The following is a 24,612-nucleotide window of genomic DNA, read 5'->3' as shown; positions in this document are numbered from 1 at the left end:
ACTGATATGTGATAACTCAGTTTCCTTTTTCATAAAATGGGAAAAGTCCATTATCTATCTCATTGTGATGAGGTTAGTGGCAGGTTTGGGGCTCAGGGAACCAGAGGTTTAGGGTTCCTGGAGGTCAAGGAGTTAGATAAAGAGGTTCAGGGTTGTGTCCCAAATGATGCGGTTCAGCGGAGGGTCCCTTTCATTCCCCTAGGATTCGGTGCAGGATAGGGAGTTGTGGGAAACCCTTCTGGTGGCACAGAGGTCCTTCATAAAGGAATTTACGAACCCAAAAAGCTAGATTGGTAAAAGAAGTTTATTATCGGCATTGGGAAGTCAGCCTTTGCTAAGCATGAATAGAAAGACTGAATTCTTTGGTGGCAAGGTCCTGACAGAGAAGTAAAGTTTCTAGCAGAGAAATCTTGACAAAGAGGTATAAAGTCTTGTTAGGGAAATAGGTGAGAGAGATAAAGAGAGGGTAATGCTGAAAGAGAATATCATTTCAGTGGGCAGAGGGCTGCTGCTATGCCAAGGAGAGAGAAATTGCTTGGCATAGCATAGCATGTTAGGTCCTTTGCAAGGACTGAGCCCCAAGTTGGCTTATTTTATGACTAGAAACTGGGGGTTGCTCTTGATAGGGACTGGGTGCATTGAGTTGGAATCAAAATAGAGAATCCTGAAATTGAATGAGGATCTCTGGGCTAATCTTCACCTCAATAGGGAGCTTAATCAGTAGTCAGTGTTATCAATGGGGGTGGTACCCCTCTCAGAATAACAGAATGAAGCTGTTTATCCCGTTTCTCTGGGCGGGGTCTTTTACAGAGGCCAGAATTCAAAGAGAATTTCTCCTTCATGGAGTTTCAGAGAGAGAGTTTTGGGGTCCCCCTTCAGTTTCAAGCTCCCCTTGTCAATTGATGAGATCAAATTATTAATTTCAGTGTAAACTATAATATATTTCCTGATAAGAAATTGCATGTGGGGGGATGAAGTTCTGAAGGTTGGACTGGGACTTATTGGGGCTTGCTAGTACAAGGATATTTGCACTGGAATTCCAAGACAGGGGAAATTTGCTGAGCACAAATTTCATTTTGGAATGAGAACATCTTCTAGGGGCATTTTTTACTTAGGAATTTGAGTCTAGAGACTGGGACAGAGGAGAGGTGGCAGATCTACTAAGGGAATTGGAGAAGGGATGTGAATAAAGTAGACTAATATTTACATAACTGGTTCCTAGGGACTTAAGACAAAGGATTTGACAAACCTCCCACTTTTTTTTTCTCTTTACCAGGAGATCAGATGTTAAATGTAAACCTTATCTGTGTTTTTTTGTTTTTGTTTTTTTACAATTTCTTACTTTTTATCTAACTTATTATCATAGTTGATTTGAGATAAAGGAATGATCCTAACATTTCTTAAGTATGGGTCATTATTTGAAAAGTTGGAAGTCAAGAAAGGCTGGCAGTGACTGGCTTGCAATCATGGACAGATAAAAGATAGATTTAAGAGGCCAAGTATTCCAGGCCCTCATTACATATACATATATTTATGGAAACTGTTCCAAAAAAGCTAAATGACAGAGGCTAAAATTTTCCGAACAAATTAGCTGGCTGATGAAATCATAGTGTACTTACAAAATCCTAATGAAGTATCAAAAAAGACAGAGACAATACCAATAGTAAAGTAGCAAATTACAAAATGAGCCCACAAAATCAATAATATATTTATATCTATACATCAGTAATAAAATTCAGGAGGCAATAGTCAAAGGGGAAATCTCATTCAAAATAACATATTGCATAAAACAACTGGGAGTTAATTTATCCAAACATACTCAATTTTTGTAATGATTCAGTTAAAAACTCTCTCTTAAAAATCCAGAACTTAAATAACTGAAGGAATATTTTGACTTATGGCTGGGCCATCTTAACATAAAGCTGACAAAACTATCAAACTAAATTGATAGATTTAGTGATATACTAATGAAAACAGAACTAGTTAAACAAAATTACGTAGAGGGAAAAATACCTAAAATATCAAGGGAAAAATGAAAAAATAGAAATGAAGAAACAAGAGTATGTTAAGGCTTCAATCTGTACTAAATTATTAATCATCAAAATTATTGGATACCAGTTAAAAATAAAAAAAGTGGAGCAATGTAATAAACTAGAAAATAGATAATCAGAAATAATTAAGTAAATAATCCAGGCAACTGAATATAGATATTCCTGTTTAGAAATTTAGGTGTTAAAGGAAAAAGCTATAAAATAACTTGAGAGGATTGTAAAATCAAGTAAAAAAATTTTAAATATAGGGGAAACCTAGGGATGTTTGTAGGTGACAAGGAAGGAACTAAAAGGGATGAGATCAGGACACAGGGAAAGACAAGAAGGAAAGAATCCACAAAGAAAAGTCCTGAGAGTAGCGATATGCAAAGGTTGATAATATTTGCAAAGGAGAAGGGACATTTCTTTAAAAGAATAGAGTGGAAGAGAGAATGAAGGATTGTAGAAGGGTTTTGAAGTAAGGAACAGCACAAAGAGGACATTAGAGACAATGTCTCTTTTTAATCCCAGTAAATGCTGTCTTGCTGAGAAGAATGGTGATTTAGAGGAGAAAAGAGGCTCTTTCCCCCAATATAATCTATTCTCCACTCAGCCACATAAAGTGATTTCTTCAAGTAAGGATCCAATCATGTAACCTCCTACTCAAATTCTAGTGGTTCCCTCTTGCCTCCAAGATCAAATACAAAATGCTCTATTTGCCTTTCAAAGCTCTTCATAACCTAGCCCCCTCTTACCTTTGCTGTGTTCTTAAGGCTTATCCCTCAATACATATACTGATCCATTAATAGGTGGGTTTCATGAACAAGACACTCCATTTCTTTGCTCTTCCTCCTCTACTTCCCCTACTCATTTCCTCAATTTCCTCTATGTCCTAACTAAAATCTTACCTTCTGTAGGAAGCTCTCCTTAACCCCTCCAAATTTCAAAGCCTTCCCTTTGTTATTTATCTCCTATTTACCCCTCTATAACTTGCTTGGATTATATCTGTTTGTACATTTGTCTTCTCCTATAGCTTGTAAGTTTGTAGAGGGCAGGGAATATTTTTTGGTCTCTTTTTATATCAGCAGAGCTAAGCATTGCATTTGGCAGGCTGGAGGTACTTAACAAATGCTGCTTAAAGGATTGAATTGGGGAAGAATGATAGCATTGTCATCAGAAATGAGAGTCCATTTTACATTAAATAATAATCATCTGTAGCAGATTCAGTTTGCCAGGTTACTCTTTTTTTTTTTTTTTTTAATGTTAAATAATGAGAAAGGTACAGGTAGGAATCACAGAGTTGGAGTTTGAGGAGTTAGTGTAGAAAGAAAAAGGTAGCAAGGAATTCTAGGATGGAAGATAGTAGTTAGTGGAATTAGTTCCTTTTAAGGTTATGAGAAAAAGACAATGAGACTGAGAGAGAGAGGTGTCGGTTGATTGAGAGGACTAGGGGAAGAGGGCAGGTAGGTGGCACCTCAGTACCCAGAGTGGCAGGTCTGGAATCAGAAACACAAATTTTGCCTCAGACAAACTGTCTGTATGATCAAGGTATTTAATCCCGTCTGCCTCATTTTCCCAATATGTAAAATGGGCTGAAGATGGAAATGGCAAACTATTACAGGATCTTTGGCAAGAAAACTCCAAATGAAGTCATGAAGAGTCAGTCATGACTGAAATAACTTAACAACAAAGAGACCTGACATCACAGTGAAGTGAAATAATTAGTTTTGAAAGGAGTGAAACAGAAGGAGGTATAGAAAGATAGGAATTTATGCTGAGAAAGAGAATTTTTGGGCTTCTGGGTCATGGAGATGATTGTTTTGTGTGATGGGTTATGTTATGATCATGTAGAATAAAAATGCCTGTGATGGGTGGTAAGGAAATTGGTAAGACAAAAAACAAAAGTTGTATGATACACATATTTAAATCCTTTAATATAAGGGTAGAGTTTGAGGAAAACTGTGATTATTAAATTTCCCGAAAGAGGGAGAAAGCCCAGAAGGCAAGTATCTATCAAAACTATCTGAACTGAGTAGATAGAGTGAACCTCAGGGGAGAGTTCTTCAGTGATGGCAGCATGGAGACAGTTTAAAAGGAGATGATACTTGTTTGCCATTACTGGTTTTTTTTTCCTTCATGGAACCTCAAGGTCTGAGAAATGCTTGTTTATACATAATCAATCATAAATTCATCAAGCTTAAAAGTTAGAACATAGATAATCTCTCTATAGCCACATACTAAAATAAAATAAGAGTAGTAAAGTGGAGAGAGTCTGAACTAAAATTCAGATTTCCGTAATTCCAGTTTAGTACTTTAACCAACATTTGATATTTCTAGTCATTCTGGTTATTTGTTTTGTATACTGTTTTTCTGAAAGCACTAATAATAGTTTACCTGATATTAATCTTAAAATAAACAAACAAACAAACAACAAACCAAAACCGGCACATGGCAGAGATCCTAGCAATATTCTTGATGAGCACCACTATCATTAATTATAGAAAGAATGCAGCATAAAGAAGTAGTCAAATAACAAATTTTTAAAGTAATAGAATGTTCAACAAAGTCAATATTCAAAGAAGTTTTGCTCATAAACAGTTCTATTTGGTATTTAAAGCCCCTCAAATATTATTAGGTTCTTATGACATGTCAGGCACTATGCTAAATATTGGGGATACAAAGAAAGGCTTGCTTTCAGGGAACCTAAACAGGAAAACAACATTCAAACTACGTACAAACAAGCTCTGTATATGACAGATTGAAAATAATCAACAAAGGGATGTAATTAAAATTAAGGGAGATCAGGGAAAAGCTTCATGCTGAAGGTAGGATTTTAATTAGTTCTTAAAGGAAACCAGGAATGCCATGAGGCAGAGATGAGGAAGAGGGTTACAGGCTGGGAGGCAAATAATAAAAATACCAAAGGCAGAAGACAGGAGTGTCTGGTTCTAGGAACAACTACAAGGAGACCAGTGCTTTGTGTCACAAAATATTTGAGAGGGTAGTTATAAGGTATAGGAAGACTGGGAGGTTGAGAAAAGCAGGTCTTGAAGGGTTTTGAAAGTCAAACAGAGGATTTCGTATTTCATCCTGGGAGTGATAAGAAATGTCTGGAGTTTTCTGAATAGTGGCGTGATAAAATCTGACTACAGCCTTCCTTTCCAAAGCTGTTGCACATCATTCTCCACATACTCTGAGATCCTGCCAAACTATTTCCCTCACCTAACTATACTTCCTCCTTATTTATGCTTTGTAGAACCTATTTGCTACACAAAACTTATTCTTATCCTCTCATTTCCAGTGAAATTATTTTGTATTTCCTTAGTGTACTCACTACTTTCCCCTATTAGAATGTAAGCTCTTTGAATGCAGGATGTTCTATTTTTCTATTCCTATTGCCTAGTATGGTGTCTGGAACACAGCAGATCCTTAAATGCTTACTGGATGAAAGAAGAAGGGAAATCAGAACTGAATTGGAAAAAAAAAAGTCACTTTTATTCTCACATTTCTTTGTGTTTGGTCATTAAGCCATAAGCCAAGACTCAAATTCCTGGAAACCGAGTTAGAAGAGACCATTTCATAAATATCTTCAGTTTATGGATGAGGAAACTGAGGACAAATGCTTAAGTGATTTGACCAGGCACACAGTTAAAAGAATTATATGTAGGATGAGGAATTAAATCTGGACAATAAGTTGAGTGTAAGAAATACATTTAAAGAGAAGATAAATTCTCTATCCCATTGGGGGACATTTTCTCTTAACCTCAGTCACTAAATTAGTCATAGGAAGGCTGGTTGCAGGTGAGGAAAAACAAATTATGCACACACACACACAAACGGTAGAGCAGTGATTTTTACCCCAAAATTTCCTATGAAGCAAAGAACAAACACGGAAGCTGCTTTCTATTCTAATGTTGCTTTGGTTATGGTTACAAGTAATATTATTGTTACTAGGATCCAGACAGTTCCCAACTGCCTGCCCATTTCTGAATTTCTCTGTTCTTAGCTTTAGTTGTTTGTTTAGTTGTAATCTGTATTAATTTTCTCATTAGTGTTCTCACTAGTGTTCACACAGTTCAATTCTGGACCTCAGCTAGCTTGAGATCTGTACACAGTGGAGCCAGGGGGTAGGTTTCTCTTTCACAGAATGTTTCACAATACAGTAATTGGTAATGTGGAAGATAAGAACTGTACAGAACTTGCTTATAAACTAAGGGACAGAAAAATTTATGAGTAAGGCTGTTTCTCAGATCTCTGATATAGTCTATCAAAGTGCACCTGACCCAGACCACAGAATATGAAGATAATATTATCTTTGCTCTCACCTGGTTTCTTCCTACTATAAATATGTGGCCTTTGTCCTTGCTTCTGGAATTCAGCACAAATGGGCTGGCAGGAGCCAGAATTGGGGAAAGAAAGGAAAGCCCTCATTTGCTCCATATTCTCAGCTATACACACAGTCTTGATTATGTATTTCGAAAGTCTACCTTTCCTCCACCAGCATATCTCCAGTCAGCTTAACTGGGTGGAGGGAAAGGGAAGAAGGGCAGCATTTTTTCTCTGTTCCATGAGCCTATGGTACACCCACAAAAGGAAGGTTTTAGAGTGAAAAAACAGGGAATATTAGTTTAGAGAACTGTAAATTTTTTTGTTACCTTACCAAATCCAGGATAATGAAGGGAAGGGAAAGAGAGAGAATCATTAAACTTCTAGAGAATTGCTGGTCTATCATTAATCTTGTACAGTTTTTGGAAAGCCATGAGCATGGTGAGAATGAAGAGTAGTGAGGAAAGAACCTAATTTGATAATAATTGCATTCTATGCAACTCCTTACAAGCCATCAAGTTGGCATCTTGATGGGGGTAAGACAATGGATCTTTATAAACAGCAACTGCTCAAGTAACACAGGACACTGTATAATCTTTTTAGAAAGTAGTCAAAAGAAAATAGCACAAAAATATTAAGAGATGTCTCCACGGTCACGATACAATTTCTCTAACTAAAGAATCTCAATCTCACAAATGCTTGATCTACTAGATACATTGTGTCTACACCACACCATGCAGATGGTCTTAACTAAATGCACATATACAAAGCTAATATTGTGAGGTATGACAACTGAAGAACAAACCTTAACTTCTATTCCTTTCTTTTAATTTCTAGCTAATCAGTTTATTGTCTTACCCAACTGTACCCCAGAATTACTTATTCATTTTTCATTCTCTGTGCAGAGTCATCATAGGTTCCTCAAGAGCCAATATAAAATATAGTACAGGATTGTTTCCACAACTGGTCTTGCATAAAAGTGTGAAACAATTTCTCTTCATACATGGGATTTACAATCTAGTTATTCAGTCAAATAGATTTAGCTTCACAGTAAGAATTTACAGAGAAAGTTCCTTAAGATTTTCATTTTTAAAAGAAACCACACTGTATTTCTGATTGAGTGAAAGGCCTGACAAGTCTAAACATGGAAATATTACTCAATAATGGTAAATACAGTTTGTAGTTTCCCAAAACTACAGAGCTCTGTAGATTTTAATATCTGCAGAAAATTGAGATAGTATGGAGTAAACAGAAAGAATACTGGACTACTGGGTCCTATGATCTGGATTTAAATTCTGTGTCTGCCACTTAGCAGTTAGACAACTTGGGGCAAATCACAATCCTCTGCACTTCAGTTTTCTTCATTTATAAAAATAAGAAAATAATAGCAACTGCTTCAGAGGGGTATTGTGAGGATCAAATGAAGTAATTTATGTAAAGTACTTTGCCAGCCTGACAATGATATTTACATGTAAATTTTCATCATCATAATTAAAACAGAACTCTGATTTCATTGATTTGAATTTGTTCCAGTAATACAGATTTCAATACATATGTGTTTGACAATTATATGCCATGCCCTCCCCAAAGTTCTCCAAGGAGTCCACCCATGGTGCTAGAAGTCTTTCATGTTTTCATTTTTGTGACATTTACCAATTAGAATATTCTGGTTGTCTGTTTGCTATTTCATTCTTGTCATGAATTCTTGTCATTATCTTTTTATCATAAAATTACTTGATGAGGTCTTTTTCTTCTATTCTTTTTTGGAATTTCTTTTTTCTTTTCTTTTCTTTTCTTTTCTTTTTTTTTTTTTTTTTGCAGTTATATATTACAACTTTATCATACCCAACATTACTTTGTACTATTTTTGTTTTTGGAGACAATAGAATTTCCTGTTTTCCTGCCATTTTGATAAATATCAATAAATTTCATGAGAAGCTTGGGGTTAGGAAAGGAGATCTGAAATTTCCTCAAAGCAATCCAGCTGATTCTTTCTATTTCTTTTGCAACTATGGGTAATTTCTTGGAGAAAATATGATGGAATGGGATCTTGTCTTTGGCAAGAAGTGCTATCATAGAGAGAAATGGAAAAGAAGTAGATGCCCATCAATTGGAGAGTGGCTGAATAAGTTGTGGTATATGAAGGTAAATGGAATATTATTGTTCTATTAAAAAATGATGAACAAGCAGATTTTAGAAAGGCCTGGAAAGATTGACATGAACTGATGCTGAGCAAAACAAGCAAAATCAGGAATACACTGTACATACTTGTTGTACATACAGCAAGACTGTGCAATGATTAATTATAAAAGACTTTGTTCTTCTCTATATTTCAGTGATCCAAGGCAATCCCAATAAACTTTGGATAGAAAATGCCATCTGCATCCAGAAAAAGAATTATAGAGATTGAATGAAAATAAACACATGCTTGGTTCATTTCTTTTTCTGTTCTTTTTTTTTTTCTCTCCTGTGGTTTTTCCCCTTTTGTTCTGATTTTTCTCTGCCAACATGATTCATAAGAAATGTGAAAGATTAGTATATATGTATAACCAGAAAAAAAATAATAAAAGAAGTACTACCTTTTCGTGTGAGATAGGGATGAAAGAGGATGGAGAAGAAGACATCTGAGACATGAGAAATGAAGAAGGGAGAAATGGAAATTCTTGGTAAATGACCTCAAAATTTTTTTCAGGTAATTATAAGGCAAAGTTCTTGGTTGGGGATGGGGATGGTAGGAATGGAAAATCGTTGAGGAAGGGTGAATTAGGAAAGTCTCTATGCTGAATGAGATAAGAATTGATAAAGGAGGTATGAAAGAAAACTTTACTTTGGGGGGGGGGGTAAGCAACAAATAAATATAAAGAGATCTTACATATTCTCTTTTTCTTTCAGTTAATTGTGAGATAAAGATCACCATTTTATATTAATAATAAAAGCCAGGATCACTGTCCTCTGTGGGTCACACTAGCGTAAAAATAATTCCCATTTTTACTACACCTGAACTGAGTGACCTACATGGTGGAAGTAGAGAAGCAATTTGCTATTTGCTAGGCAAACCAGATTATTTTAAAGAGAAAGACTGTGGTGAGAACAGAGGAGCATAATTTTTGCCTACAAGGTTACCATATGAGTTATTAGTGATTGTGGTTCTATGAGGATCAGCGTGAGTCTACAAATTTCTTTACCTGCCAAGAAGTTATCATGTTCTCCTACCTCCTTTAACCTGAGGTTGGTTCAGTTGTTGGTTTAACTCTGAATGTATAAGATGGAAGCAAAGAGAATTCAGGAGGTCAGGCTTACTCCAGAGCAATCTCCAATTATAAATCTTTCACTTCTAAAGTAGACTTGGAGCTGTGAATATACTTGGGATGATTTAAGGGTTCAAATAAGTGATAGGGCAAAGGAGAAAAAGCCTGAATTGGATCCAGATGGCTCTGGAAGAGAAAGTGAGGCAGGTGACTTTGCACAGCCCTCCCTTACTTAAATCCAATTCACTTGCATGTCATAGAATCCCTAAAGTCAAGGTCTTCTTCAAGAACAAAGGATGAACAACAATGATCCTACAGACTAACTTCCAAATGTGTGGGTCTGGATGGCAAAGTTGGCATTTCGGCCTACTTCTGCAATATGTCCCTGGACCACTCTCTCTTACTATAATGCTTTCTGATCTCATAGAAGAGAAAAGTCAAGCTTGAATCTCCAGCTCATTTTTTATGCTAGCAACTGTTGACTAATATATCAAATTCACTTACCTGAAGATGGAATAGAAAGGAAGAAGAATCAGCCAAGTAGCAGAAATAGAATACAAATCTTTGGTTAAGTGGGAATCAGAGAAGGAGATGCACACTGATACAGGGAAAATATAATGAAAAGGAAAAAAGGAAGAATAAAAGCACTGGAACTTAAGAATTCATTGTGAAACAAGTGGAAGGGAGCTTTATTAAAGAGAGTGAACAGCTGAATTGAACAGTTCAAGTGTTTTAGAGTTGTCTTATTATGATCCATCTAGAGACTTTGGGATGCATTGAAAATTATTCCCTTTGCAAAGTTAAGTTCAATGAAGTTTTATTTTATGAAATGACATAATGCACTATTTGTGTTCAATTTTTAAAGGAAGATCATTGTTAATTGGTTAAATTGTCCAATGATCTGGCAGCTTTAGTTTTCTATGAAATCATGTTTCAAGTATACTTTTCTGTTAAAATAATAATCCCATAATATCCTAAATACTTTTAGTCAATGATTTTTGAATATGCATTTTGGCAAAAAAAAAAAAACTCAAAAGTAAAAAAAAAAAATTGCTTAAGAGTAGAGGTAAAGTTTCTTTTTATGGTCACCTCTGATAGCTACTTAAATGAGGTATAAAACAGAGAGACATGCTCATCCAAAGGCAGTGACCTGTGCCACAGTAGACATCTTGCACAAATGCTAAATCGAAAAGAGATTCTCTACAGATAATGAAGTTCCAAGTATTTGCAAATGACATGATGCTGACTACATCAATACTACATAGGAGCTTCTCAATGAGATTTAGAGGCATTCAAAAAAATCAACCTAGCAACCAAAACAAAAACAACAAAAAACAAGTGGATAAAGAATATATGTTGTCCAGATTATATCATCACATGAAATTAGATGGGAAGTCACTCTATTATATTTTGGATATACAATGGAAATAGAGAGTTTGGCCAAGATTTAAAGGAGTACAGAATTGCTTGTGCCATGTCTGAAAAATTATGCAATACTTTCAGGGAAGTCAAGCTGTTCATACAACCAAGGTCCATATTTTTAATTTCAATATTCTCTTGGTAATAGGCTAGGCTATGAATCATTGAACAGCACAATTACAGAAGAATAAAAATTACAGGTGACCTGAAGGGCAATGGAAAGACACTCTAGTGGTAACTGTTTACCATATATACCAAATATATCAAATTCAGTAACCTGAAGGTTGTACAGAAAAGAAGGAGCATCAGCCAAATAGCTGAAGTGGAGTCTTTGACTATGTGGGAATCAGAGAAGGAGTTGGACAGGGGTGTAGGGAAAATATAATGAAAAGAAAAGGGGGAGACTAAAAAGACTGGTGAGTCTAAGATGTGTTTTCATACTAGTAACTGGCTCATAAGAACTGATGCACATGATATCCTCAATGAGATCCAGCACAGTCAACGGAAAGAATGCTGGATCAACGTTAGAAGATTAAGATTTGAAATGCAGATCTTCTATTTGCTACCTAACTGACTTTAGGAAATTTGTTTGATACTTCTGGGTCTTAGTTTCCTCACCTAAAAGTGAAGGGTTTGGACTATTTTACCTTTAAATTTCTTTTTAGCTCTAAGTCTCCGATCCTACAACTAGACTGACTATTCAATCCTTGTATAAAGCCGGCTTTCTTCTACAGAATGCTTATTGTTGTCTAAAATCGCATGATCTGAGTTTTCTTTTACTTTCATAACAGGTTAGATAGAAAGAAAATTAATCCATCTTTAAGATTCAGGCTGATACCAATCATGCCCAAATTAGTTGTCAGGAGAGATCTATATGCCCGTATTCCAAAAGGATACTATGGATTTATAACATTTTCAGAGTCCATGCCTGGAATGTTCTCTCTTCTTGTTCTCCTTTTCTTACCCCAAATCCTATTTTTCTTTAAAGCACAATTCAAAGCCTACTTTGTACAAGAGGCTTGATCTCATCAAAGTTGCTTTGCATTTACTTTGTACAGAATTTACATATCATTACGTGTACATGCTATTTCACTCCAATTCTTTAAGGATAGGAATTACTTTATTTTTGTCTTTGTATCCTGAGTATTTAGCACTAGCCTGGTGAAAAATACTTGCTCAGTAATTGCTTATTGAATTGATTTCCACTAATTTGCTACTATTCCTGGGTCTTTAGAGATACTAAAGAAAGAGCTTGTCTCCATATAACAATAAATCCTTCTTAAAGTGGGTAGTTACTCTGCAATAACTGAATTTACTGAGTACTTGTTCCCAACCTTAGGAATGAGGACAAAGGATGATTGGTCTTCATGAGGTCATAACAGAAAGTGATGATTTGGAAAGGTTAGGAAAGTTAAAGAAATAGAAGAGTAGCATTACTAAGCCATCTGTATATCATTCACAATTAGCCTTTGGAAATAAAAAGTACTGACAAGAGTAAAAGAGTGTTTCCCTCCGCACTTTATATCCTCAATCAGTGAGATAAACCTACTCAGGCATTTCCCTGATGAACATAGGAGAAAAACCTGACTATGATTGTATAATCTACTGTTCCATTGTGTATTTTAAATATGTCAGCATGCCCAAATATTCCTGGCATCATTGCTGATAGCAAATTTGTTTGTGTGCTAAAGGATAATGATACTAACCATTTAATTTTCTCTACCATTATTCCATAACAAGGATTGGCAGTAGCATTTATGTTCCACTTAGACATGGAGGCACCTTTTGATTTCTCCCTAATTAGATGGCAAAAACATGCTGAAAATCTCAGGATTCTGGGATGCTAGAGCAGTAAGTTGGATGTTTTCCTCAGCAGTGAGCAATAATTTTTGGTAAAGCAAATCTTGCTAAAAAGATCTCTCCCTCAACTATCTCTACCTCCAAATAGCTGCTTCAAATACATTTCTGAATCTCCTCTAAAAAAAAGTCCTAAGTATATGCTCCTTCAGGTTTAAATCACAGTTTTATGAAAAAGAGATTCAAGAGTTGGAAAAGGCCTTAGAAATAACTTGATGAGTCCAATATATTAATTTTACAAGTAAAAAAACTTAGGTCCAAAGAGGGAAAGTTATTTGTCCTATGTCATCATCATTGTCATCATCACAATAACTAACATTTACATAGCACTTACTTTTGCCAAATAATGTGACCAGTGTTTTATACTTAATCCCATTCAATCTTCACAACAACAGGTGCTATATTATTCTCATTTTACAGATGAGGAAACTGAGGTACACAGAGGTTAAATGACCAAATTCAATAACTGGAAGAACCATAAGACAAACTTAAAACTCCAGGGCCAAGTTCTTTCCACTTCATTCTTCCTTTCTTTTCCTTTAGCCCATCTCACATGAAGAGGTGGCCCTCCTTTCAAAGGCAAACCCTTCTATCTGCATCCCCACTCTCTCATATATTTTTATTCACTCTCTATCTACAAGCTTCTTTCCTATCATTTGATCTTTCCCTACTTGTTAGCTATTATCCTATTATCTCTTCTCCTTTTTGTGGCTACATCTTGAGAAAGCTGTATACACTATTTTCTTTTCCCATTAATTCTCGCAATCTAGTTTCTTATTTGATCATTAGACTGAAACTATTCTCTTCAAAGTTAGCAATGATTTCTGACTTGTCATATTGAAAGGCTTTTAAAAAATCTTTATCTTAATCTCTCTGCAGCTTGCACACTATCCCCTTCTTTTCCTTGTTTTTTTTTCTTCTAAGTTTTCATGGCATTACTTGTTTCTGGGTTCTCTTTCTACCTGACTTAATGATCCTTCTCAGTTTTCTTTGCTGGATCTTCATCCAAATCACTCCTGCTAAAGGGGGAATCATCCTTAGGGCTCTATCTTGATTGCTGTTCTCTTCTTTCTATATATCATTTTACTTGATTTTATGAGCTCTCATGGATTCCTTTATCATCTCTATGTTGATGTTTCTCAAATCTACTTTCCTGCCCTCAATCTTGCATCTCAAACTGCCAGCTAGACTAAACCGCATGTCCTGTAAACACTAACTCAGTTTGTCAAAAGCTCCTTTATTCTGAATTTCCCTATTACTCTTGAAGGTACCACCGTCCTCTCAGTCATCCAGTCTTGAAATGTATGTTTCTCTTCATTTTCTCTGATCTTCTAAGTCTTGTCAAGTCTTGTTCATTTTAACTTTATAACATCTCTCCCTCATGTCCCTTTTCTCTTCTGATATTGTCACCACCCTGATACAGTTCCTCATCACCTCATGCCTGAACTATTTCAATACACTTTTGGTCATTCTCTCCATACCAAGTCTTTCCCAATCCAGTTCATCTTCCAGAGGTGTTAAAACGTGTTCCCAAAACACAGGACTGACCATGGCATCCTCTTATTTGATAAATTCTAGTGGCTTTTTACCACCTCTACAATAAAATATAAAATCTTTTTTGGCATTTAAAACATTTTATAACCTGATCTTCAGATTTGGACCTGGACAAGTATTGTTTCTGATAATTGTTTTCACTGTTTTTGTAGTTAAAGGTAGGTCATCTTAGGAAGATGATGCTTTTTAAAAGAGATGCAAAATATATACACAAATGTACTTATGTGCATACAAATATACACATATGTGCACATACATCTGAACTCCCAAAATGGATATAAAAATATATATAATGATAGTATAGTTTATTTTTAATGAATCTATACAACAGAAACCAGATTTAAAACAAATAAACAAACTTACCTGCTACTGAATTTGGCCGTGGCATCAGGTAAAGTGGAATAGATTGTACTGATTGGGACAGAACTGTTTCCAGATTCCTTTCTGGAATTTTATTAAGACTATAGGTAGAAGCTGTCATGTTTTCATCTACTCGGTATAAACAAGAATCCATGCTGGATTTTTGAGACTGCCAAGGTTTCAGGTTTCCTCCAGATCCTAGTTCTTTACTGCTTTCCCCACCATACTTTGTCCGTTCCACATTTTCAGAATAGCTTGTCAAAGTAGCTGGAAGAAAACAAACAGGAGAAAATGACTAAGATAAAAATCAAGTAAAGGGCCTTTTAATAAATTTTTTAAAAATCATGACTTGTGAGGATGTCTTGAAAGTACTATTAATGATCAAGGATGGATAGAAGCAGCTACACCCAAAGAAAGAACACTGGGAAATGAATGTAAACTGCTTGCATTTTTGTTTTTCTTCCCGGGTTATTTATACCTTCTGAATCCAATTCTCCCTGTGCAACAAGAAACTGTTTGGTTCTGCACACATATATTGTATCTAGGATATACTGTAACCTATTTAACATGCATAGGACTGCTTGCCATCTGGGGGAGGGGGTAGAGAGAAGAAGGGGAAAAATCAGAACAGAAGTGAGTGCAAGGGATAATGCTGTAAAAAATTACCCTGGCATGGGTTCTGTCAATAAAAAGTTATTTAAAAAAGAAAAAAAAAAAGAAAATACTATTGATACTTGTTTTAAGCCTAATTTCAGATCACCAAGAACAAAGTTAAACCATCTCATATTCATGATAAGTATGTGACTATACTAACTATAGTTACTAAGTACTGTAAGTCAAGCTAATAAGCATTTAACAAATGTTTATTATGTGTCATGTACAGGGGTTAAAAGAAAGAAAAAAAACCAGTCCCTCCTCTCAAAGAATTCACAATCTAATGAGAAGATAACATGCAGACGTCTATGCACATACATATAGATTAAGTTGGAGAAAATCAACAGAAAGAAGGCACAGGCATTCATGAGGATGTCATTGGAGATTGTTGAATAGAAGGTAGACACCATCAAACTAGCACGTTAGGAACAGCAATTTGATAGTTAAGTGGACGATGTACTAGGTTAGGGATAGACTTTAAGTAGGGAGGCCAAATCAAAAGGCTACTATAATAGTCAGAACATAAAACTGGTAGCAGTGTCAGAAGGAGACTATCAGGAATACTACAAAGGTAAAATTATAGGACTTAGTTATTCATTAGATATGGAGGCTGAGAGAAAGTGAGTAAAGCTCATACCTAGATTTTAGAAGTGCTCTTGACAACAGCAGGGAAGGTAGGAAGAGGGGAACATTTGGGGAGGAAAAGATACAAATTCAATTTTTAATATACTGAGCTTAAAATTCCTGTGGAACATCTAGTTCAAGATGTCCAATAAGTAATTAAAGTTCCTGGCTAAGCCCAACTAAAAAAACAAATTCTAAGAAATAAAAGTGCATAAGTACTAAAATGTTATGACTGAATAAAAATGCTAAAAACTATTGTGCTATAAATGTCTAGTACCAGTAGCATAAAGGAACACTGGATTTTTGAGTTAGCAATCCTGTGTTTTAGTTTAGCTGCTGACACTGAGCAACTCAATTTCTCAGAGGTTGGTTTAAAGAGAGTTTTCTTAGAAGAATATTCTTATCTCTAAAGAGTAATGATAACATATATAATGTGTACTCAACAAAATGGCTATGAAGAGGGCATTTTGCAATCTTAACACCAACAAATGTATTATTATTCTTACTTATCTCATTCTTCTTCTTATTTTTTTTTTGATGAGTTTTATTTAGAAATAGTCTGAGAATAAGTTGCTGACCTGCTATAATTCTTTTATATTTATAGTTTTGTGGGCTCTCATGCAGGTAGACAAAATATTAGATTAGATTAGATAAGAGTATTGTATGTTTGTTTTTCTTTTCTAGAGTCATTTAAAACATCTTTAGGACACTATTGAAAGATGGAAGACAAAGATGACCTGCCTTATTCTCATGTGGTTTCAAGTTCTTTCATTAGTTCTCTATATTTTTTAAAGTTTCTAATTTCATGTAGTTTGTATTTTATGAAAAATCACTACAGTGACATCAATATAGTAATATTTTTTATTTTATGAAATTTATAAGTTTATGAAAATTCAATACAGAAATAGTACATTTAGTATTAAATTATTAAATTTATTAATATTAAATACACTATTCTTGAATTTTTATGTTTCAGAATCATACTGTCTGGACAACAAACAGTTCTGTCTACAGTGATGCTCTGGTTCTAGAGCAGTTTATCTGTTGAATTCTAAAGTATTAAAATGACGCCTGTATTTGAAGTTTATCTTTGTTATGTTATTTTTTTTTAAAGGTACCAAATTCTTAGCATAGGATTCTAGTTACCTTATCATATATTTTAAAATTTCCAGTAGATATCCTCACCCCAATCTGAAGTTATATATGCAGTTTTTATTGCTTCATTTTACAATCTATCCTGATTAATAACTTTGGATTTTTTTTTTTTTAGTAAAACCTTTTATATAATTTCTTGTGGTAATGACCTGCTTCTGAAATATCATAAGTCTGTATGTTTATATAAATCAGTGTAGCTGATTTTTAATGCTTATTTGTTGACATATTTTTGGCTGAATACATGTGGATCTTTCTCATGGAGGGTCTTTTAATTCCCTTCTTGGATCTTAGCCATTTCATAGGTTCCATCCAGAGATAAACCTACTTTGACATATATTTGACAAATCCTATTATTAACCTTTACTGTTGCTTTGTAAAGAGAGGTCTATTTGCTCCAAAAGTATGTTTGTTATTTTTAACTTGTTTATCATATGCTCTAAGGTCTGCTAATCCTCTTTCTCCTTTTTGTCAAGGGATTGCTAATCTTTTTCTAGCTGCCTTGGGGTGATGAGCTCTGTATTTCATTAATATCATTCAAATTTTTGCTTGGTGATATACTCTGATTTTACCATATTAAAAGTATACATTGATTGGTATTGTGGAGATAGTAAATACTTTTAAATGTTTTTTTTTTTCTTTTAAGCTATTATTTTAGGATGACAGTCTTATATAAGAAGCCTCAGCTTTTTCCTAGGTAGCATTATGCTCAGTCTTTCTTGGTTTGAACTATCATTTTCATTTATTGGTTTGATTTGACTGCCACATTCAAACTCAAATTCTTCAGTATCTATTCTTCTGTGGTGCACAAAATATTTTACTTGTAATGTCCAAGTAACATTTTGATATAATTGGAAAAAGTTTCCATTATACAAAGCAGCAGTTTAATGTGCTTTTCAGTGGAATTATATACAATTTGATGTCACCCAGGTGCATTAAGTCACTAATGTGATATTTAGATATAATTCTTTTGACTTGAAATTTAGGAGTGTAAAAATGGATTTAAGTGAGGAAGAACTATAGTGGAATTAAACTACTTTCATTGAAAACACCACATTTTATGTCAATTTCTCTTAATTTTATTAAGCCTTTAATAAACACCTCCTACTTAATTAATTATTGTGTTGGTATTTTAAGCAGAGAATTTTTTTTTAATGTGGCTATCAAATATTCTATTACTGTTACTACTTCTGGATTTATTTTATATGTTTATGCACATGGATAAAACATAAGAACAGAGGCAAAAGTTTTGCAATAATCGATAAAAGTAGTGTAAATTATGGCACTTTTAGATTGCTTGTTCACAAAATCAATACTAATTTGCTCTTTATATACCCATAGGAATTTCTGGTATACCCTTTTTGTTTCTTCACTGTTTTCTTATTAATGTTTATAGAAGTTTTTTTGAGTCATACAAGCTGTGAATGCTTGGAATAAAATACAGAAACCCTCCAAATATAGGAGGGTCACTGTTATTTTCATCTTTTGGTAATAATTATGTGATGCCATCTGTTAAGATATGAGATCAAGTTTGCTTTATAGAAGAAACTAGTAAAATGCTAGTTCTACTATGCTAACCATTTATGATTCATTGTGAAGTATTTGAGGCCCTATCTGGACCCATTATTTGCCAGTCTTGTAGAGAACCTACTTTCAGTTGCCTTCCTAGATATAACTGTTCTTTTGTTTATTATATTAACAGAATGTTATTTGCTTATTATTTGCTTTGGTTTTGGTCCAACTTTTATTTTTATTATTTTGGCAGGTGAAGTATTAGTTGGTAGAGCATGAGACTCTTAATCTCAGGGTCATGGGTTCAAGCCTCACGTTGAGTGCCAAAAATGTTGAGGAGAAAGACATCCCAACAAGATTAGGGTCCCCCTAATCGGTGTTGTGGGTTTGGCCAGAGTATTCACACACTTAGTCTCCAAGAGGCAAAAATTTAATACAATGCTTGACAATGGGCTAATTTCCAGGGGAATTTAGCAAAAAGTCAGGATCAAGAAGATAATTGTGACCCCAATTGAAGCAGGCTAACATTCCAAGGGAATCCAGCAAAAAGCAAGAAACAAGAAGACATTGTACTGCTGGATAATGGACTAAAGTTCCAAAGGACTTTTAGCAGAATCAGAATCTAAAAGATAATTTTATAGAAAGAGAAACAAAGATTAGGCTGATATGCTAATATTATGGTGTAGAGGTAAAAGTAAAGAGTAGTAGGGGTGGGGTAGTTCCCAACACTGAATTCTACAGCTTACTGACCAACAAACAGATTCACCAGATTTGTTTGTGGTTCTCCCAAGGCCAGGAAGCATTAAGGTTTCTCAGGACCTGCTTTCTCACACTGCACCACATGTGAATATATACGTGTTCACAAATAAATATGTGTGAATACATGCATATATTTATGTATGCATGCATCAGTCATTGATTCTATATCCATCAGATACTAGGCTGTTTTGCCTCTGTCCTCTCCCATTAGTGCCATCACTTTTAAACTATAGGTATTTCTGGATTCTTGCAAGGATATCACAGTAACCTTAGAGGTTCCAGGATTCAGAAGTCTCCACTGCACATTACCTTGTTTATCTGCTCCCACTCTTCACTCTTGCCAAACAATGAATTGGATTTGAGGAGGTTTCTTTTTCTCTTTTTCAAATTAAATTTTATTTTTTTTCACTTCACAAGCATCTTCTCTCTCTCTCTCTGTGTTTCTCTTTGTCTATCTGTCTGTCTATCTCCCTGTCTCCTCTCCTGAACTGGGGAAAAACTAAACCTTCTGCAACAAATGCACAAAGTCAAGGAAAACAAATCCCTACATTGCTATGTCCCAAAACTTATGTCTCACTCTGTATGTTTAGTTAGGAGGATGGCAGCATCAAAATTAGGTATTCTGGATGGGAGCTGATCTTTGGCATTATTTCATTCTGAAGTCTTTCAAAATTGTTCATTTTTACAACGTTATTGCTATAATATAAATTGTGGTCTTGATTCCATAAATTTATGTTCACACAGACAGATAGATACACAAATACATAGTGTCTTAAGATATTTTAATATATACATGCACACATATAAACATTCTAAATGCAGTTTTATAGTTGAGTGATTTTTTTATGACAATAGTTCTTTGAGTTAAATAATATGCACATTCCCTCTCCCCCCATTTTACTAATGAAGAAACAGAAATCAGAGAAGTGAAATTAATTATTCATAGTCACCTAGGTAAAAATTGTAGAAATTGAGTCTCAAATCCAATTCTTTTTTCTTCCCTACATCACATTACTATTCCATTACGTAATCAAACTTAACTTAATGCATCATTCTTAACTTAAAGAATTTATTCTTTAAAATATTCTATTAAATATTTATTATATAATTTATTCTTTAGAATATTTTATTAAGGAGTATTAATATAATTGTGAATAGCTAGATGGCACATTGGATACAGTGCTAGGCCTAGAATCAGGAAGGCTCATCTTCCAGAATTCAAATCTAGTCTCACTTTATTAATTGTGTGACCCTGGGTAAGTCACTTAACCCTATTTATCTCACTTTCCTCATTTGTAAAATGAGCTGAAGAAAGAAAGAAATGACAGATTCCAACATCTCTGCCAAGAAAGTTTCAACAGGATCATGAAGATTTGAACAGGACTGGAAAAATTTTCTTTAAGGATTCTAAGGCAAGGAAATACTAATTTTTCCCATGATTATTCTGGTTTGACCTCTAAGGACATTTTTCAAAGTTTCTGAGATTCTACAATAAAATTAATAATATTAGTTACATGCTACAAATACTCTATATTTTCAAAGAAATGTTCTGACATGAAGAATTCCACTCAGCTCTATGCTAAATACAAATTTCATAAATCCTGCATTAAGATAATGCTTTGAATTACTTGTAATTCTATGCTTGGAATCTTATAGTCAAAAATTTGGCATCTGAGCATCTCAAGCCTGAAGTACTCTGCCACCTCCCTTCCTCTGATGTCCTTTGACCTGTTTTTTCCTCCACCTTGAAAGAGGTTTTCAGACATGTAAGGAATTCCTGGTAGCAAAACTCCCTTTTACAATAGAAATCTATAATTTATTCGGAGTAAAATTCTTTTTCAACTATCTCCCCTACTCCACCCTGTAAAATATTTAAGCAGGAGTTGGGAATTTAGGTCATTATGAAGAAGTTTAAATTTGGAATAATTTTTGTTTTTATTCTGTAATTTTAAAGTGTGTATTACTATGAGAATTCCAGAAGCTTTAAAAGAATTGTTAAATATTATAAAGGTGTTTAACTGGACTGTCAGTGGTGCCTAAGTGTCTTACATTTAAGAGTTCCTAAAATTCTCTATAGTATTTTTGGTTATTACCAGTCACATTAAGACTAAAGCATTGCTTTTTAAGGAGGGTTTGGCAAGTGCTGGGTCAGAGTGAAAGAAGGTTCAGAGAGGTATAAAATTCCTTTAGCAAATATTCTCCACTACTTGGAAGAATGCCTTGCACATTTTTTTCCTTTGAATCTTTTAATTTCATTGGGACAGGCAACTCCTAGACTAGAAACTGTCTAGTAAAACAGATCAACAACTTATCTGTAACATATCTTTGAGAATTGTTTGGGAACCCTGAGAGATTAGGTGACATACTCATGCTTTGCACACAGTAGGTACTTTTTAGTGTTTGTTGAATTCAGGGAAGTCACTCTATCTTAGCAGTTAATCGTGGGGACTCTGTTCCAGATGAAGCCCTGTTTCACCATCTGAACCAATTCTGATAGCTGATTGGGACTGCTCATTAGCTCCAAAAGTCACTGAGGATTCCAAGATAAATTTGACCTTCGGGCTGTGGTTCAAAGAAGCATAGCAGGAAGAGTAATTGACTGTTCAACATTGATTAAATAATATGGAGAACAGTGAACATGGTTCTGAGCAGTTTACTCATGAAACTTGGTGATTTTCTCTGAGAAATTCCCAAAAGGTTATGATCTGTGTTCAACTTTAAACTAGTCATGCTTGGAACTAATTCAAACCTACAAGGCTTGACATTTTACCTACATTTACTTTATTTCCTTATGCAAGCAAAGTCACAGACTTTAATTAAGTCTGACAAATAAAAATACTAGTTTCTTCCATATACTTTGGAGGAGACAACTGCTTAATAAGCTCTATACTTTCCACTGCGGTAATTTTGAACCCCATGACATATTTAAGAATTCTAATTTCTAAGTGTGTTGGGCAACAGTGTACATATTTCTCTGCAGGTGCACTCCTTTGCCATCTTTTGAACAATGACTTCTGAATTCATTCCTAAACAAACAAAACAAAAAGCCCTAAATCATAGTTTGGGAGCACATTAGCTCACTTGACTAAAGCAAAGTTTAATTTGATTCTAAGGTTTGGGGTTTCAATTTCTATACAGCTCCCAGCTCGTACATCTATTGAGATGAGTGAGCTAGAAGTCAGGATATATGGAAAAATCTTTCTCAGAAAGTTATTTTTTGTGTAAAATTCCCAAATGAAACATTATTTCCTTTCCTTTTGTGGATTTCTGCTCGGTAGTTTGGATTAACTCATCCCTATGTAGCCTCTAACCCGAGCTATATCTCATAAGCCTCTCTACTCTCTTCATTCAACCAATACTAAGTCTTTTGGCCTAAGACTATTATGTAAAGGCTGTCCCAAGTGTATCTGGAATAAAAGAGCAAGAGAGCATCATATTATAAGATCCCTATGCTGTTTATATAAACATAATATAACTGTTATTCATACCTAACATATAGCATTTCTATATTTCAGAGGCAGAGAGAATATGTTGTAGAGCCTGCTATGCCCTCTTCCCTGTTCAAGAAGATGATAAATACAAGTTTGGTTATATTAGATGCCTAGATGGAAAATAGCCCCTTTCAAAGTCTAAAATCACAGAGGGTGAGGCAGCTAGATTGCACAGTGGATAGAATACCAGCCTTGAAGTCAGGAGGACTGGAGTTCCAATCTAGTCTCATGTAATATTCTGTTTGTTTTTCTGAAGGTCTTGGAGCACCCTTCCTTTCAACTGAGTAATCACCACAAGAATAGCCAGGTGTTAAAGTCCAAACCCTTTATTATCTCCTTCACACTCTAGTTTCCTTGCCTAGATTTCTGGAGAATCTTTCAGACTGGCCTTGGTCTCTGTGGAGTAATGCAGGAGGATAGGCCAGTCACCATGAGGCTGATAAAGATGGAATGAATCTGTCTCTGGGTCTCTGAGCCCTTCTGAGTCTGTCTCTGGCTCTGAGTCCCAGATTATATGCCAATACAGAGTATAAATCATTATATCACTAGGAAACTATTATTTGTTGTAAGATTAAATCAATCATACTGAACTTAGAGAACTATTAAGCCCCATGCTAAACTAGATAATCATTGTCTTTATCAATTCCACTGACTTAGCATCTCATAAGAATCCTCGTTTTGAGTTCAGAGTTCTGGCCCATAACAGTCTCAGACACTTAATAGTTCCTAGCTATATGACTCTGGACGAGTTACTTAACCCTGTCTCAGCAAAAAAAAAAAAAAAAAAAAAAAAAAAAAAGAAAAGAAAGAAGGAAAAAATAAAATACGTAATAAAATAAAATAAAATCACAAAGAGTGAGATGAGAAAACTTTACACAAAGAAAAATTCTTTGTTCCATAAATATCTTCTAGACTCTGACTTCCCACTATTTTATGCCTATTTCCTCTCTTATTTTTCTCCAGGTAAATTGGACTTGAAGTATCAGGCCATTTCTTTAATGGTAATAGATAGGCTTACATGTATCAACCCAACATGACAACATGACATTAGTGAAGATATCTATGTTCTTTTTTTTTTTTTTTCTTTTTCTTTTCCCTTGGCTCAGAGCTTGCAAGTTCTAAAAAACAAAATACTTTAATGGATCTATTATCTCATACATATGGGTTTCTCTTCAGTGATGCAGATCAAAACCTATTTATGCTTGCCCATTCTGTGGAACTCTTCTTCATTTTCTCGAGAAATTTCTCTTGAGGGGAATATTCTGGGAGCCCCTCTTTGCCCTTTCTTCATATTGCAAGGATGATAGTGAAGCACATGGGCAGCCCTCACTTTTACTATGAGATAAAGCCTATCTTATTTTTTGCTCATGCATTTTTGTGATGACATCCTTTACTCTAGTTCTTGTGTTATGTCATATAGATTGCACAACACCCACCATAGTCTTCATTGTTTTCTAAATAAGAGCAACAGTGTTTTTATGATATAGGGAACATGCTTGGTCTCGTGTTTTCATGACATTTCAACACCCAAAGTCTCCTAAGAAAATTTATTCTACAAATGTAGGCTGGAACATTCTCTAAAGTCTTAGAGAAGTACCTAGATCATTGAGAGAAGAAGGGACTTGT

The 24,612-nt window shown here is 34.8% G+C and overlaps 1 protein-coding gene across 1 annotated transcript in view; it reads right to left on the bottom strand.

Moving 5' to 3' along the window:
- The window catches only part of TANC2 (tetratricopeptide repeat, ankyrin repeat and coiled-coil containing 2), a 522,665-nt gene that overhangs the window by 155,953 nt on the left and 342,100 nt on the right, over nucleotides 1-24,612 (bottom strand). Inside the window, exon 8 of the mRNA XM_051994951.1 lies at nucleotides 14,798-15,061. Coding sequence (XP_051850911.1) covers nucleotides 14,798-15,061 — 264 coding nt within the window. The remainder of the gene's footprint in view (nucleotides 1-14,797; nucleotides 15,062-24,612) is intronic.

The sequence above is a fragment of the Antechinus flavipes genome, chromosome 4, assembly GCF_016432865.1.
Source record: "Antechinus flavipes isolate AdamAnt ecotype Samford, QLD, Australia chromosome 4, AdamAnt_v2, whole genome shotgun sequence".
Lineage (NCBI taxonomy): Eukaryota > Metazoa > Chordata > Mammalia > Dasyuromorphia > Dasyuridae > Antechinus > Antechinus flavipes.
This window is presented reverse-complemented; position numbering and strand designations above follow the sequence as displayed.